At 35.6% G+C, this 18,660-nt stretch overlaps 1 protein-coding gene across 12 annotated transcripts in view; it reads left to right on the top strand.

Annotated features, from left to right (window-relative positions):
* The window catches only part of MAPK10 (mitogen-activated protein kinase 10), a 287,095-nt gene that overhangs the window by 199,076 nt on the left and 69,359 nt on the right, over window positions 1-18,660 (top strand). For all 12 annotated transcript variants that reach the window (XM_033106086.1, XM_033106093.1, XM_033106084.1 and 9 more), the window contains 4 exons: window positions 10,302-10,431; window positions 14,414-14,472; window positions 15,323-15,461; window positions 16,134-16,299. In XM_033106086.1, coding sequence (XP_032961977.1) covers window positions 10,302-10,431; window positions 14,414-14,472; window positions 15,323-15,461; window positions 16,134-16,299 — 494 coding nt within the window. The remainder of the gene's footprint in view (window positions 1-10,301; window positions 10,432-14,413; window positions 14,473-15,322; window positions 15,462-16,133; window positions 16,300-18,660) is intronic.

The raw sequence follows: 18,660 nt of genomic DNA, 5'->3' as shown, positions 1-18,660 counted from the left end.
GGAATAAACATTTAGCAATAGCAAATATAATTTCCTGCAACATTTAGAGGGTACGGAGCTAAATCCTTCAGGATTTTGGTCATTAAAGAGCACAACAACTTTGAAGATAGAAAAAAACATGCAATAAAAGGCAATATGTTATAAGTATACCATAACGATAGTACAGGCATTAACTGGCAGAGAGAGCTCAGTTTCATAAATATCAGCCCCAATATCAAAGTAGGGAAGTGAATAAAGAAAAGATAAATAGTACATCAAGAAGGACAGAGTAGTAACAAAGGAAAGAAGTCCAGGTGCATAAATAATAGCGAATATACATTTTTAGATGTATATGTTGGGAGCTGTTTGGGGCCATTCGTACCTCGCAGTACTGCAGCAGTTGTCAGACTAGTTAATGGAGGGCAGTTATGGAGCCAGAAACCCTGGGCAGAAAACTCCATGGGTTGGGCAATGGAGTTTATTCCTATCATAATTATGTGTCCTGTTGCAGGAACCATGTGTGATTCCTGTAGATCACTTAATAGATCTCATGCTTTTTCCAAGTATTAAGAAATGGTACCAACCTGTGAGCCCAAGGAACATCTTCCTGGTTTTAGCTCCTTAAATTTAGACATAGCACATTCTTACTACTACAAGGCCAATTTGAGTCCCAGTTTCAGGGTGGAGTTACTTGCACAAGTAAAGATAATGTCCTCAGTAAGCTTCCACTCTTTAACTTACTCTGACATATCTAGTTTCTGATACTCACCTGAGGTGCCATGTAGATTTATAAATGAAATCTTGTGAAAATAAAAATATCGCACATATATCACACTTTGGATTTTATTGCCAGAAAATGGCGAAAGGTGGGAATGTAGCAGTAACCCTAGAAGAGCAGTTCCTTTTGCTTCTGCCTGTTCCATCTGCTAGAAACAATGTGTAAAAGCCTTGTCAACAAGAAGCACAGTGGTCATAAGGAGCAGGGGACTACTGATCTCCAATTTGGGACAATTTTGACAATGAAAGTTCACACTAAAATACATTGATGGATGTAAAAATAGTATTATTGAAATTTGTTTAACTTTTTCTTAAAATGTAAAAATATCATTTAAAAATTTATTTACATAGATTACCTAAATAGTAAAAATATAACCTGAAAAGAATTATTCCTGATATATTCTCATGTATTTTTATCAACCGAAACTTCCTAGCTTTACTGTCTGTAATAGAGTTTCACTGGTATTTTTCTGAAGAAATTATTGTTTTCAATGTGATTTAATTATTTTTAACTTTTTATGAAATTTTTGGAGATCTTCAAAATTGCATGTTATTTTTACTAAATTTGAAACATTGACACTTTCAATATAGATCACAATATATATATATATTTTTTTGATAAATACTCTCTAAAGGGGCTTAGGTGCCTGGGAAGAACATTTTGCTAAATTGAAAATATTTTCAGTTCTAATTTGTTTATTATTAAGTGTTTCAGCCCAAGTGTTTTTCATAGGAACTGTCCCCTCTTCATGTAGAGTTCCTTTATCAATAAATAATATTGTAAGACAAAACTTGTCAAAGAGGTTGCCTGTATTTTTGGTCTTTTCAATGGTTTTTCAAATTTAGATGCTGAAAAATTATAGGCCTTTATAATCATATTCTGATGCTGTATAGAATATGAATATTCTAAAATTAAGAGCTCCATATAGAATATAAATATATCCTAAAATTAGGAACTCTATCAAAAGATTATTCTCACAAATTAAGATGTTCTAAAGCATATTTGTGGAATTTAAAAATTAAGTCTTGTTCTTTTTTTGAGAACTCAATATTTGGTTTGATTTGTTCAGTTCCTTTTTTGTTTCAGTTCCTTTCAGCACCTTTTAGTGTGCTTTTATTTGCAAATTTTGTTTATGAAAAAAGCTATTCCCTGAAAGTTTCAAGAGCTGAAGTTTCAAGAGCTGAAGTATTAATGTGCTCCCTTGACTGAATATGATGATTGAAGATTTCCAAGTGATTTTGCAGGAAAAATGCATCCAAAAATTAGGACTTATTTATAAAAACTTGTTATTCAATGAGAATTAGGGAGGATGCCAAGAAAATGCTGATTGCTTTGCTGAAGTATCTTTATTTTTTTGTTGTTGTTTCAACATCAACTTTGTCTCCAAAATTTTGTAACAAAGTTATTTTATCCTTGTATGTATAAAAATATTTATAAATCTTGGCACTTACAAATTCCATTTTGATTTGTAGAATATTGCAATTTGTTGGATTGATGTGACTCATCTTGATTTCCAAGAATATGGTTTCCTGGTGCTTAGGGCAGCCACCTTATTTTATGTTCATTTAATTTTTCTCTTTCTTTCTTTCATTGTATTTTATTTTTAATTTTTCAATTATAGTTGACATACAATATTTTATTAGTTTCAGATGTACAACATAGTGATTAGATATTTATATAACTTACAAAGTGATTCCCCCGATAAGTCTAGCACCCACCTGAAACCATACGTAGTTATTATGGTATTATTGACTATATTTTCTATGCTATGCTTTACACCGTATGACTATTTTATATTTGCTAATTTGTAGTGCTTAATCCCTTCACCTTTTTCACCTAGCCCCACAATCACCTCCTATCTGGCTACTGTCACTTTGTTCTCTGTATCTATGAACTTGTTTCCATTTTGTTTGTTCATTTATTTTGTTTTTTAGATTCCACATATAAGTGAAATCATATGGTATTTGTCTTCCTCTGTCTGACTTATTTCACTTAGTATAATATTCTCTAGGTCCATCCATGTTGTCGCAAATGGTAAGATTTCATTCTTTTTTTATGGCACAGTAATATTGTATTGTATGTATGTACCACCTCTTTAATCATTTATCGATGGACACTTGGATTGCTTTCCATATCTTGGCTATTGTAAATAATGCTGCAATTAACATAGAGATGCATATATCTTTTCAAATTAGTGTTTTGGGTTTCTTCAGATAAATATCCAGGAGTGGAATTGCTGGGTTATAAGATAGTCCTATTTTTAATTTTTTGAGGAACCTCCATATGGTTTTTAATAGTGGGTACTCCAATCTGCAATTCCACCAACAGTGCATGAGGGTGCCCTTTTCTCCACATCCTCAGCAAAATTTGTTTGTTGGTTTTTTTGATGATAGCCATTCTGATAGGTGTGAGGTGATATCTCATTGTAGTTTTAATTTGCATTTTCCTGATGATTTTGTATGTTGAACATCTATTCATGTCTATTTGCCATCTGTATGTCCTCGTTGGAGAAATGTCTAATCAGGCCTCTGCCCATTTTTAAATTAGACTGCGTGTTTTTTTGATGTTAAGGTATGCGAGTTTTTTGCATTTTTGGATATTAACCCCTTATCAGATGTATCCCTGGTGAATATCTTCTCCCATTCATTAGGTTATCTTTTTGTTTTGTTGATAGTTTCCTTTACTATTAAAAAACTCTTTAGTTTGATGTAGTTCCATTTGTTTACATTTTTTTGTTTCCCTTGCCTGAGGAGACATATCCAAAACAATATTACTAAGAGCGATGTCAAAGAGTTTGCTGCCTATGTTTTCTTCTAGGAGTTTTATGGTTTCAGGTCTTACATTTAAGTCTTTAATCCATTTTGAGTTTATTCTTGTATATAGTGTAAGAAAGTGGTCTTTTTCTTTTCTTTTTTTTTTCATGTATGTGTCCAGTTTTTCCAACACTATTTATTGAAGAGACTGTTTTTATCCCATTGTATATTCTTGTCTCCTTTGTCATAGATTAATTGACCATATAGGCATGGGTTTATTTCTGGGCTCTGTATTCTGTTCCATTGATCTATATGTCTGTTTTATGCCATTACCATGCTGTTTTGATTACTCTAGACTTGTAGTATAATTTGATATACTGCCAGCTTTGTTCTTCATTTTCAAGATTGCTTTGACTGTTCAGGGTCCTTTATGGTTCCATATAAATTTTAGAATTATTTGTTCTAGTTCTGTGAAAAATGCCATTGATATTTTGATAGGGACTGCATTGAATCTGTAGATTGTTTTGGGTAGTATGACTATTTTAACTATGTTAATTCTTCCTGTCCGTGAGCACGGTATATGCTTCCACTTATTTGTATTTTCTTCAATTTCTTTCCTCAGTGTCGTATAGTTTTCAGAGTATAGGCCTTTCACCTCCTTGATAAAATTTATTCCTAGGTATTTCATGTTTTTTGGAGCAATTATAAATGAGATTGCTTTCTTAATTTCTCTTTCTGATAGTTTTTTATTGGTGTATAAAAATGCAATTGATTTCTGATATTAAGTTTGTATCCTGCTCTAATTTCTGTGGTGATGAGTTTGTTTAGTGTGGTCCTTTATTCTTCATCAAGGTGGTAGTCTTTGTGTGATCTCCCATCGGTAGTTTGCTGAATGTCTGTAATGTACTAGTACAATTTCTAACGTTTTCAAGACCTGTTGTTTTTGAGAGCTTGGTGTCTGAGCCCCACATGCTGCCCTACTTCAACTGTGTTGTCCCTCGAGTGCAAATTAGTTTGATCAGAATCTATGTGACTAGACTTGATCGTTTAGATTAGTTTGTTGCATAGGTGAAATGACTTTTCTTGATATTGGGTTCTGTTTTGCTACCTTCATCCACAATTAGACCTTGCCTTTTGCTTAGAGAAAGATTCCGATGAACTCCATGGTTTTTACTGTATTTGACCATGAATTACTGCTTGTCAAATGTTGTATTACCCAGAAAATACACTTTGAGATGGTGATTGCAGGCAGGTGATTTATTAGGGAGTGTTCTTGGGGTTAACACCTGTGAAAAGGAAGGAAAAGAAAGCAGAGGCAGAAGTTTAGCTGCAATACAATCTCAGTAGAAACCCTGGCCGACCCTCCTGGGAGTTCTAAAGATGGAAGGAGCCTTACCTGCCATCCTGAGCTGGGGTGAGGTGGCTAAGCTATTATAGTCCCATGTTCATCAATCACTGAATGAAGGCTGCCCATAAAGAGGGCTAAGGTTTTATCTAAAGGGGGCCAAGAGCTGAGGGGCTGTCTGCCAGCAGTGCTCCCAGCAGCTGGGACAATAAGTCCTTTATTCCTGGAGGGAAATCTTAGCAGTGCATTACAGCACCTACACTTCCCTTTGAAGTACATGCAGTTCTACAATTAGCTTTTTCCCTTCTACATGTTGAGAACAAACTTGCAGAAAATCAGAAGCCAGAGTGCCTAGGGCCACAAAAATTGTAATGTATCCCTGAAACCTGGATATGCCTACTTCTAGACTTTCTGTTATAAAATATAGTTAATATCTTTATTACTTAAGTCACTATTAGTCAGAGTTCTATTACTTGTAATCAAAAGCATCCCTAACAAAATACAATCATATTAATACAGCCAAGCAACTCAAAGACAAAAATAATCAATCCAAAAAAATCAACTGTTGACTTTTGATGGGCTGAATAGGAAGGGCTTCGACTGTGGAGATGGTATTTGGGCTGAAACCTGAGCTACAATTTGGGAACAGGCAAGTGAGGATGTGAAAAGAACAGTCCTGGCAGAAGCAGGAACCATTGCAAAAGCCCAAGACAGAGGTGAGTTTGGCAGGTTCACGAACATGACGCTCAATGGTGGAATTAGTATCTCCATGGCATCTCTAGGGACCACAGTGTTTGGGCATGAAAATAAGATATTCGAGGGCACTGGGTGGAGACTTTTTGATATCTTTCGACTAAGGTCCAAAGTGAGAATATGGGAATCTGGGCAATGAAGGGTGCAGCATATACGCCAGGACAGAATTTGGCTTGTCTATGTCTTAAGATGTGTTAGATGCTCCAATGATGAATTATTTTTCTTTAAAGGGATAAAGTTTGTATTTTGTTTGTTTGGGATTTTGTGTGTTTGTTTTTGCTCACAAACATGTTAATATTGTCAAGAACATTTTAAATGTGAAAGGTAATTATAATAACAAAAATTATCAAATAAAGGATTATGATTTAGGAAGAAGAATATTTGTACAAGAGATTGTCTGCAATTGCCAGAAGGGGAAAAAAAACAAAACAAAACTAGTAAATATGTGGAGAATAAGACTTCTGTTCAGGAATGTGTATGCATTTATATAAATACATTTAAAGAGATAAAGGGCTTTATAGCATCATAAAACTGTATTAAATGACAGGAGCGTAACAACAGAAGGCTATATCTTGCTTTCATGAATAAACCTGGTAGAAGTGAAGCTGAGTTAGTGCCACAGGTCAAAAAATTGCTGGAATATTTTCAGCAAAATTGCTGGAGAGTTACTGGAAAATGTCTTTTTTTAACCTTCACAAAGATAAAATAATGAGAAACTACTGAAAGAAAAAAGTAATATTCTATGGACCAAGAGTCTTAAGAAAAGATGACTCAAGAGTAACAAACAACTTTCAGACCTTAATTTGTGACTGTACAGCACTAATGATGCCAATTTACAGATGTATTTGTTAAACTGCTGCCAGTAATCACTGAGGAATTACAGAAAATGGGAAAGATTTTAGTGTCAGCTAGGATTCATGGCAGGAGACAGAAACATTTTAAGTAGGCAGAGATTTAATACAGTAAATTGGGTGCTTGTGAAATCATTGGAAGGCCTGGAGAGGTGATCTCTAGTCTGGGCTTCCTGGAATGACTGCCAGATACTAGAGAGCTGAATCACCAGGGAAGCTTCTGCCTCTGACAGTATCCTACAACCATCGAGCTTCCAGAACACGATTGTAACTGAGATTTGGGAATCACAGAGCTGGAGCTATGCACTCACTACTGCTGCTGTCACTACGCCATCAGGCTGGTGACTGGGCACTGGATCCTGGAGGCCACTGCAGCCTGTACTTCAACTCTTTTCACCCAGGATTCTGCAGAATGGTATGAATCATTGCTTCACAAGAAAACCCCACCTCTCCATGAGACCTTGCTTGCCAACCAAGAACTGTTCGAAGATGACAACCCTCACTTTTGACTTACAAATTGCTCACAGTGGCATCTATGTGGCAGGACCTTATTGGAATTCCGAGCACTAGCTCTGAAAGCATCTGGGAATTAATTACACCTTTAACTCTTATGTCTCTTTCAGGCAGGAAGGCATGCTACAAGGGATCAAATGGTAGTTCAGGGAGCCAAACTTTATAGTCCCTAGAATGTGGATACCATTCCACATAACTGTAGACAGACAAACATTCTTATTTCTTCAGAGGGAAGAAAGAGATCATAAGAGACACCTGCTGGATTTGACATTGACCTTAGCATTGGTTAGAAAAGATCCCCTGTGTGCCATTAGGAAAGGATGCAGTGATCACTGGGAGTAGGGGGTTCAGTAAAAACAAATCAAGCTGGATAGCTTATTAAAGGTGGTAAGTAATAGAACTGTAAGGCTATAATTTGTCTAGGTTTTAACAAGGCTTTTGCTCCAAACTTTTATATCATGGGGCAAACAAGATAGTAGTACAGTTGAATGGATTTATACTGAGCAGGCAGATTTAAAAATGCTGATTAGTAGCTGCATGACCAATTATAATACATGCTGTAGAAGCTTATGCTTTATCTTGCCCTACATTACACACTGACTCCAGAAAGGACATTGATTGTAAAACTAGCAGTAGGTATTATTTATTGAATGCTCACTCTCGGTGTGGCCCTATAGATACATTCCTATCTTGTTTATTCCTTGTAACAGTCTTTTCAGGTTGTTATTATTTCCATGATAACCATGAGGAAACTGATGCCGGAAAGAACAAGTGGCTTGCTCATAGCTCCACACTTAGTAAGCAGCAATGCTGAGAATCATACCGAAAAGTGCTTCACGGGAGAGGTACCAGAGGGAGGGAAGTGCCATAACATGTCTAAGAGAAACGGACGCGTGGTGTACCTGCCAAGAAAGCCAGGGGATGGCATTTTCTCAGTTATTCCAAATGAAGTGGAGGGCTGGCCCATTGTCTTGCAGGATCTGGTCAGTATTCCAGGGACTCAGACTCACATTGACACGCTTCACTAAAAACTCACATGCAAAACCAGATGCCAATTTATTAAATTGTGAGAAATGTTACCGTCAAGCCGACCACATCTGGGCAGTACTGTTCGTGCACCATTTGTAGGAGAGCCTGCGGAGCGGAATGTGGACCACAGAGCGTAACCAGCTGCAGGGGAACGCTGATCAGAATGCTAAGTGGCCGCAGGCCCTGACAGTCACCATGAGGCTGGCTGACAGCGTCCCTGGAGCGACCGACCTGCCAGGGCGCTTTCTTATTTGGTCAGGCAGAGCGTCACTGTGCCTCTGACTCCTTTACACACGGCTCGTTGCTAGTCTCTCTTTAGGTATTTTAATGATTTCAATACCGTTGTCTCGGATTAAAATGTAGTCTTTCCTTTTTAGGTGACTGTTCGGAACAATTTCCTGCTGATAACAATTTATTCCCTTTAAAAAGCGAGTTTAATTTCTGTATTTCCACATCTACTGTTGCCCTTGTACACTGCCTATAAGATGCAGGTCCATCGGACTCTTTCCATTACCTGTGTGGCCATTGGTCGGTTCGCAAGAACAAACAAGAACAGAAGCACCAGTGCTGGCATACAGAGTTTGATAGCAGCACACATATTTTTAAAAAGACAGCTTTTGCATTTTAACACAGGCTCACTGTGTGTGATGTAGTTATCAAAGAAGCCAGGCTAGATTTACCTGTATTAACTGTCAACATAATGAATGGGCAAGTGAATGAATGAATGAAGGGGTTGACGGCCCTACCCTAATCTTCACTGACACTTCACGCCTAGAGTAGCAATGTTTATTTAGTGCAGAGTCCACATTTTCAGAGGATATTTGACAGACTGGAATATATTTAGAGGAAACTGACCAGATGGTGATGGGCCTTGAAAACACATTCTGACAAATGGCAGTAGGACTCTGGTGATAGTTAGCTTAAAAAAGAAAAGACTTAGAGGAAAGACAGGAAAAGCTAAGAGTTACTGAGTGCTTATAGAGTAGGCCAGGCATCGTGCTCCGTCTTTTAAAGGTTTTTGAACATTGCGGGTCTATCATAATGAAAAGGGAATACTTTATTTTGAGCTGCCCTGGAAGACAGGGTTGACAGTAACCAACAGAAACCACAGGGAGACACCTGTGCTGATTAGATGATGACATTTCCAACTCTCAGAGATGGCCAGCAATAGGAAAGCTGCCCTTCATGTCACAGGGTCCCTCTTCTTGGAGATGCCCAAGCAGAGACTAGTCTTGCTTTTGATGGCGACATTTTGGAGAGGAATAAGCATTATATGGAGGCATGGATCAGATAAACTCTGAGACCTTGCCCAACCTTCTCCTGTGAATGCATCACTATCTTACAATACAGTAATCCCTTTTGTTTGTCTTTTGGTTTAGTGGCATGAGCCATAAAAGATTAATGTCACTTCCAATTCGATAGATCAATTGTAGGGGACACCAGCGGCTGTTGTCATTCCTGGCAACTCAGACAATCCAGCACAACCCAGAGTTGCAGGGACAGGGAAAAACTTTTTGTGAGTGGGTCATTAGGTATAATTGTAAGAAGTGATTCACTCCCCCATTTGATCGCAGACCCATGTATTCTGCCCATGGGAGAAACAGTACCATATACTGATTGCTTTTTCAAACCATGGTATGTTATCATTCTCAAATAGTTTGAAAGCTTCAAATGGTAATAGCATTCATTTCTGTTTTTGTATTTAAATGCAGGTCTTTATGCTTCTGCAGTTCCCTCTGATTGCATTTCCTATTTTGATCTTTTTTATTGTTGATGAGTGAAACTCAAGTATGAACCAATCTGTGCTTTCTTTCATGGCAATGAACATCACACCTTAAAAACTGGCTCCTGTGAATGAAGAAAAAGAATATCCAGTTGAAATAATGAAAGATTCAGTTTTTAGCTAGAGAAAACCTAAATATCACATATTAATAGACGAGGAATTCAAGCCCAGGGAGATGAAATGACTTGCCACCATCGCATGGCTTGTGGGAAAACTGAACACGTTTCCTTCTTTTGTCCCCCACTCACTGATGCAATTATATACTGTATTCTTGTCAAGGTACTCTTTTTTTTTTCCTTTTTTTTTATTTCCTAGCAAGTAGAATATTTTTATACTGGTCAATTTTATATCTTTCTTTACAGCCTGATTTTGACATGTGATCTGAGGAGAAGGTATCTGAGTAGAATTCCAAAATAGTATTTTTTTAGAGCATATCCTTAGTTCTTAGCATATCCTTGGGCAGGAATTCTAAGGACAACTTTGTTCGTAATCCTGGATTTCTCTTGGATCTCTGCAGTGCTGCGTATGATGCTGTCCTTGATAGAAATGTGGCCATTAAGAAGCTTAGCAGACCATTTCAGAACCAAACACATGCCAAGAGAGCTTACCGGGAACTGGTCCTCATGAAGTGTGTGAACCATAAAAATGTGAGTTGTTATTTTTAAACTTCTGGCAGTGGGAGGTTGTGAGATTGGGGAAAGAAAATCAGTATGACAACTTAAGTAGGAAAGGCTTTCTTTACTTTGCAATTTCTGTCTCTTAAGGTTGTTTATCCTGTCCATATGCTACATTTGATTTCATTGTCCTCATGGTAGCTTTCTGCTTAAAAATCTTCTACAAACCATATGGCGTGGAGGGGATGGATTTCATAGGTATTCCCTGTTATGAAATTCACCATATTTGGTTATTTTGCTCTAAATTCACCAGAGAGCGCCATACTTTTCCAAAATAAAAACAACACCAATAACCAAAAACCTCCTACAGAACAATATGCTATATTTCTTTTTAATTCAAATTCAATTATTAACAGGTGAAGGTTTTTATCTCCTTTCTCTTTTAGCTATAGTCTGGCAATGGCCTCAAGTTGTTCAGTGTACACGCTGTGCTTTGGCGTCTTGTTTTTTGTATGGTTGGGAAACTGTGCAGGGACATATCTGCAAAGCACTTCAGAAAAGAATCAGCAAGAACATTTCTCATTGGAACTCAGTAGGGTACACCATTACAGAACTTTCCTCATTTCAGAATATAAGCTTCTTCAGCCATAGGCCAGGACCTCTAGAATTCTTTCTATGCTCCCGTTCTTCTGAGTAAGGGTAAATGGAAGATAATTCAGTATTTCAATGACTATTATTCATTAATAAACTATAATAAACATACTACATATAATTTATTGCATACAAATATATAATAAAAGTAGTTATATATTATTATAGTAAAACTATAAAAACAATAGCTATAATTCCCTGTGAAGTTTTTCCAAAGTATGAAAATCACACAAAAGATATGAAATTATCAGTGTAGTTTATAAACAAGTGAATTTTTCTATCAATGGCACTAAGAAGCAGAAAATGAGTGACTGTTCAGTTGAAAGATAGTTGACATGCAAATATGTGGATTCAGGCCCAATGACAGTGTTTCTCTTTGTCTCTATTATCTACTCCAGTGGCGTTTTAGTTCAGCCATTTGACAATTTTTTTTTAATGAATAAAATGTGCCAGGTATGGGTCTAGGTGATGTAGATGCTAAGAACATAGCAGTGAAGATAAGAGACAGACTCCTGCCCACGCGGAGCTCATGTTCTACTGGCAAGAGGAAGGCACTCTACAAAACTGATGGGTAAATGTATGGAATGTCCGATAAGTGCTATCAGGGAAAACAAAACAAGGAACATAAATTCTGGTCCATGTCGGTGGAGTAGGCTTGCTCATTTAAATAGGTTGAGTAGGAAAGGCCTCACTGAGAAAGGAAATTTTATGAAGTATGTACCCTTCTTTAATTTGGCCATGCAAAGAACCTGATACTTCTAGAAAGGAGTATAAAAATGATGGAAAGGATAATTCCTAGGAAATGTCATTCACTAAAGCAATTTGTTCTTTCATTATGTTAAATAAAGGCAGGAGCAAGATTAACCACATGACCAATGCAGTCTATTTTTATGATGGTAAAGAGGGTGAGAAATACCAAGGGCAATGAGGAATGGATGGATATGGGCAATGAAGCAACTGTGTGGAAAATTTTGATAGTTTGTGTTGTCATATATTTATATTCCCTTAATCCTCCTTCCAGCTCTTATGATGCAATAAATACATTGTGAAGAAATCCCCACTTACTTGGGAATTTGAGGGAATCATACTCCCTGTTCTTGATGGGGCAGTTCACATTGGATGTGAAATATGGAGGTTCACATTTATGATACCTGAAAAAGGAGTTCCAAATTGAAATGATAATTTTTTAATAGCATCCTACCTGCTACTCCCTCGTGTTTGTGTTTGTATGCATGTATGTACTTAAGTTTATTGAACTATATTTCTGGAACTTGTTAACAGAGAAGTCTGCTTATAACCAAATGTAAACTTCACTCCAGTACTTATAAGATTAACCAAAAGCAGTCAGAATGAAGAACTCTGTTAATGCTGTGGAAAGTGACACAGCAAAGTAATCCCAAATAAGTCTTGAATAATAGAGAAGAAAATCCATTTAGAAAATGAATACTTAATTCTAGGAACTGATAGCTTGTGTGATTGTGGGGCCGTGACAAACATTCATTCACATCTGTGCATTTTAAGATCTTGGAATAAAGGAACTCAATCAAATTCCTGCTTGGAAACTGTACCACTAAAATGGAAATACCTGTGATGATCTGCTTTGAAAGACACAATTTTTAATTGCTTATTAGTAGGAATTAGAATTTATAAGGAAGCAAAGAAAGAACAGAGGCGAAATCTCAAAGGGAAATCAAAGAAGATGAAGGTGATTTAAAAAGAAACGTATAGGGAAAGAGAAAATAAGAATGCATAGTGGGGAATTTGTCTTTTAAAATACTACATCTTGATTTACTTAAAATTGCAATGCTATTTTCTAGATTGATTTAGATTACCTAGACTATTTATTCACCAGGTGATCTGAGTTAGCATTTTCCCATCTTTAAGGGTTATATGTGTGTTGTATGTGTGCATGTCCTATGCACAGTCTCTGATGTTTTTGTCTGAACAAATATCAACAAGACTGATACTTTGCAAGACTGATAAAGTACTAGAAAAAAATTGAAACAATATATGTTTCAATGAGAGATGTACCACATAGGCATTTTTCAACATACACTATAATTAAGCATACAGGATAATAAGATACTTTAATCACAAGTTTTAAAGAATGTTTGAAATAATTTATTTCTATATGTATATTCCATACTGCAAGTTTGCTTTAGAAGAGATGATCTTAGGTTTTTTTGATATGTTATAACCATTGCCAAAGATATATATTATTTCATAAAGTAATGAAATTATATATATATGAAAATATTGGATGGTATTATGATTTTTTCTTAATAATTCCTCAAGAAATGAAAACTACTCAAGGCCTAAAAGCATTCCTGACAATTGACTACATTTCCCAGATGTTTAAAATAATTTTGTTTTATTATTATTTCTTCATATGTTTTGATACCACTTATGAAGTTCACTGAAATTTGTTAATTCATAATTTTAAAGATGTATAAGTATTAAACTTGTACTTATCTAATTTTGATGAAATAGTTACATCTATCCTGTGAGTAGAAGATTGTTATCTATATTTTTTGTTTTTATTTCCCACTGACACATAAGTACAGAATATTAAGCTGCAAGAACATTTTGAGTTATTTATGTATGCAATTTATTCGGAAATGTGACAAAAGTATATTTGAAACTTACTTATGCTATAAGGTAAACTTCTTTACTATCTACTATGTAAAATAAAACAGGAAAGAAAAAGTTTAAGAAATAGAATTTTAATACCTTTTTTACGTTTTTCACTAAATTCATCATTGATGTTGTCCAAGATATACCTTTCCTCATACATACCATTGGAACATTAGCTTAAATAATATTTGAGTATGAAATAGAAATAAGCAAAACTAAAGTAACAACGCAGAAAATATCTTGAATTAGAGCTTCACCTTGATTTACAGCACCAACTTGATTTAGAATACCACCTTGTTTATTTGGAGGAAAAACATGGGCTTATTAAGTCTTGTTAGGTGTTTCATTGCTGCCTGACTTTTCTTACATGGCTTTCCTCCTTTTTTTTTGTTTAATTACATTCCGCCCTATATTCTACCAAAGAGTACCATACTCTAAAGCAATATCACAATTATATATCTCCTCTTACTCTTTTACCTAAGAATTTGAGCGTTTTAATTGCATTTTACCCTAAAGACATACCGTATGTCCCTTTTGAGTACATTTTTCTATATTCTGTGAGACAGTTCTAGACATTTTTTCCAACTTTTCTATTTCCATCATAGCACAAGTGTGTGACTTTGAGTTGGAAAAAAAATGCTAGTTTAAAGATGCTTTTTAAGTAATTCATTCTCTTTCTTTTTCTTTCTCTCCTTCCTCTGTCCCTTCCACTCCACTGTCTCTTTTCCAGATTATTAGTTTATTAAATGTCTTCACACCCCAGAAAACGCTGGAGGAATTCCAAGATGTGTAAGTAACAAAACTCATGGAGGAAGGGAGAGAATAACTCTCAAATAACTCAAAGGAAATTGACAAAAATCAAATAGATGTAATCCCTTGTGGAGATCAAAGGGAGCTGGCAGGAAATGAGAAGGATCCTGCAACAGGACAGAAGGTTCTGTGTCTGGTGTTACTTCCTGGAAAGATATTTCTACTTCTTTCTGGTTTTCTGGCTCTTTGTACTTTGTTGTTCCATGTTCTTGGTTCAATCAGGGGAGGCTTATTATTTATTATGTATTTATTATTAATAATTGGTTCTGTGATATTTCTAGAATGAGTCAAGTTGCTTTGAGAAATATAAGAGAGACATGATAAAAATTATCTTTAATCTTTATTTCTATTTTTGTGGTGACTTTGATTTTGTGTAAAAAAGAATCTATCTAGAAGTATAGTAAGAATAATGACAGGAGAAGAAGCAAATCCTGGCACAGATACATTGCATATTTAACACAGATGCATTTCTTGTTTCACACAGATATACTGCATTTAATGGAAGAGGCTATTCTGAAATAATTTTTTTTTCTTTTCTGTGATAATACTCGGGAAAAAGTTCAGGAAATTCAGGGAAAAATGAGAACAAGATGAAAGTAGAAAAGTATATGGGCAAGAGGCACACATTAATCAATGCTCCTTCTGTTAATAACCTTAGAGGAGAGTTACTATGGCTAACGTGCCAAACTTGGAAGTTTTTCACATTATTAATTTAGTCAAATGTAGAGCATTTGTTCAGAAGACTACAGATTTAGGAGAGGATTCTGACTTGTTTGAAGGACTTCCCAGGTCTTGTAATCTGGAACTAAATTGTGGATTTACTTTCCAGTTACTTAGTAATGGAACTGATGGATGCCAACTTGTGTCAGGTGATTCAGATGGAATTAGACCACGAGCGAATGTCTTACCTTCTATACCAAATGTTGTGTGGCATCAAGCACCTTCACTCTGCTGGAATTATTCACAGGGTAAGAACACCTACTCCAGAATTATAATTAAGATACTTTTGGAGAGGTGAAACTAACTGTGGATGGTTTTCTTTATGTAGTGGGCTTGGTTAAATATACTGTTCTTCCTAATTTCTTTTATGTTAGAATTAGTACATAGTTCACTCATATATAGAAGGAAGTTTTAGCTATACTGTAGTTGATTTTGTTTAACATTTTGTTTTAGCACATTGAGAGTCAGCTTCTGAGAAGCCGCATGTTTTCTAGCCCCTTGATTGGCAGAGGTCATATGTACAATTGAAATAAGACAGTTCATTTAAACAGTTTGTTTCTGACAGCACAAAGACAGCTGCCCTGATCTGCTTTTCTGTCAGTCCTAGAAATGAAATATAAGATGAAAGGTTTATGTTGCCATAAAGAGAAAGCTAACAGATGACGATAAATGATATGTGTTTTTTCTAAAACCTTTTCCCAAGATGAGCCTAAATTATAAAAATGATAGTATAGTTCTCTTCTGGGTTTAAAAAACATTTCTGAGGACATTTTTTTAGAAAATCTGCAAACTAATTGTAAATTCCTTTAGGGCAGTAATCATTTGCTTTATGTAGGTTTCTGCAGTGAGTTGATTGAGTGGATGGAAATGGCGTGTTTCCTATGATGCTGGCTTTTAATTTCTTCTGTTTCTATTGTCAGGATTTAAAACCAAGTAACATTGTAGTCAAGTCTGATTGTACATTGAAAATCCTCGACTTTGGACTGGCCAGGACGGCAGGCACAAGCTTCATGATGACTCCTTATGTGGTGACACGTTATTACAGAGCCCCCGAGGTCATCCTGGGAATGGGCTACAAGGAGAACGGTAGGGAAGCTTCTGAGTAGCAGCCACGGAGACTGTGAAGAAAGTGTGTACATGCTTCAGATAGCCAAGAGTAATGTTCTCGTTCGTGTATATGAATATTTTTTTTTTACCCAGGCTGCCAGCTTTCATATTCAGAGGGTTTTTAAAAACATACTACTAGGAAGACTCACTCGTTAAAAATGTGAAGGGTGTTCTGAGAAGTAAGCTTTACCAGAAGAACACTAAAACGTTATAGCTAAAAAGAATTGTAAATGGAGTCTGACTAAACAGTCAAGTGGATACTAATGAGCTCACATGCTGTAGATACTGAGAAAAATCGCTATTTGGGTTGCAGCGCAGCTCAAAGTGAGTATGAAAACAGGAAGATTTAACTATTTGGCTTTATGTCATATATTAAAGAGATTGCTCTAGTCCTAGGAAAAGCTAAACAAAAATACACCACAAACCCTTGGAACGAGAATCTTTACAAATGCTCAATGCATAGTCAATTTAGAATAATCCAAATTGTTCCAGTTGGATAAGAGTCTCTTTAATACTTTCAAGTGCTCTGTAAGTAACATTTAGGATAGCAATTTCCTAGTGGTTTTTTTAAAATAAATTCCAAAAACCACAGAGAGAAAAATATTTTATATTACTGCTTTCATAAGGAAAATCTCGTATGCATGAACACTTTAAAAGATAGAAAGAATTTTCAAAATGTATTCCGATTTGATTTTATTATTCAAGTGAAGGATTTAGAAAATACCTATCAGAAAACATTGCAATACATTATTTGGAAAAGAATATCTCTAACAAGAAATACAGCATATTGAAAAACATATCCAGTATATTTAGGAATCCAAATAGTTTTAAATTAGGATTGTTATATTTACTCAATGTACCTTTCATACTTATTTTTCTATTCTATTCTATTTAGTCCTAGCATTCTATTTTTATAAGTCCTATAAAAATAATTATCATTGTATTTTTATGTGCAGGTGCTACAGGGTACTTCTATGAAAATTTCCTGGCCACCAAAGTTTTAAAAAAATTTCTTTGAGTACTTCCAGACTAGAAGAGAGGCAATACTTTTGTGCATTTATGTAGAGGAAGGAAAAAAGTCTCTTAGGAAGGTCAGGTTCACTTTGATGGACAATGGAAGAACTCTGTTACCTTTTGACTTGGAACAGGCACATTTAGTCCTCTTCCCAAGGCAATACTACATCTAATGTGTTTGGAAAAGAAGATAATTCTTCACAAATTATTTTTTTAAAAATCAAAGGGGAGCCAATTTACAAGTTCAAGAAACCAAGGATCTCCAGGTCTGAGTTTGCCTATAATGGCTTTTCAGATGCTTGCTGCAAAAATAGCGCACAATCTCATCACTTTTCCTTTCCTCACTAGAAAGGGTTGCAAATTACTGCCTTAGTTTTTTGGCATTTCTAGATCCGTGGAGAAGCCATACCTAGCACTCTTGTGTTGTCCTCCCACTTAGGTATGGAAAGAAGGTTATCATGCAGAAAAACCCGCTTGCTCCAACTTCAGGCATGCGCAGCTAACCTGTGCACCTAACCCTGCATTCCTTCCCCAAGAAGCGTTTCAGCTTAATGTTTTTGTCTAAAAGTTCCCTTTGTCCTACTAAAAAGCTAGTTGGAAGAGGGGAAAGATTGGTAAGAAAAGGTGCAGCATGTTTGGTTAACAAGTACAACTGAGAAAAAATATATGTATATAACACTTTTTTTTAACACCTTTAATACCTTTTTTCACTTTACTTCTAGATGACTATTTTATACATATGCTAATTAATCATATATGTTTTTCTTGAAATATTTCAAATTGAAACTAAAATTGATGTTTATTTACAAGGATTACTTCTGAAGGAAAAACTAAGTCCTGAATACTAGGGATTCCAAAACTTCTCCCTTTAAACTGTGATTTCAGCCCTTTCCTAGTTTCTTGGATTTGGTTGGATTTCCTTGGTTGCATGTACTGAAAAGCAAAACACAGAAAACAAGAAATTATTGCCCTAGTCCACGTAACTGAAAATAATAGAAAAGAAAATAGAAATAGCCACCCTACGGGTTGATTAAGATACTTTTGGTTTAGGTGCCGCTTTTCCGTGTCACCACTTCATGACACTAATGAGGCAATCTAAGGAACCCATAAAGTAATTTTTTAAAATTAATTTGAGTTCTCATACTAGACATTGTTTATGTAATCTTATAGTGCTGGTTTTAATTTACTTTTTTGGCCAATTTTTGGTGGGAAACAAAAATTGTACCTTCTAATCGAACTGTTCTTTTTCCTCCTCCTTCAAAAATCAATTATCTTAGTTAACTTTACTTTCCTCCCTTTTCTTCACTTCCCTCTCTCCTGTTCTAG

Source organism: Rhinolophus ferrumequinum, chromosome 5 (genome assembly GCF_004115265.2).
Source record: "Rhinolophus ferrumequinum isolate MPI-CBG mRhiFer1 chromosome 5, mRhiFer1_v1.p, whole genome shotgun sequence".
Taxonomy (NCBI): domain Eukaryota; kingdom Metazoa; phylum Chordata; class Mammalia; order Chiroptera; family Rhinolophidae; genus Rhinolophus; species Rhinolophus ferrumequinum.
This window is presented reverse-complemented; position numbering and strand designations above follow the sequence as displayed.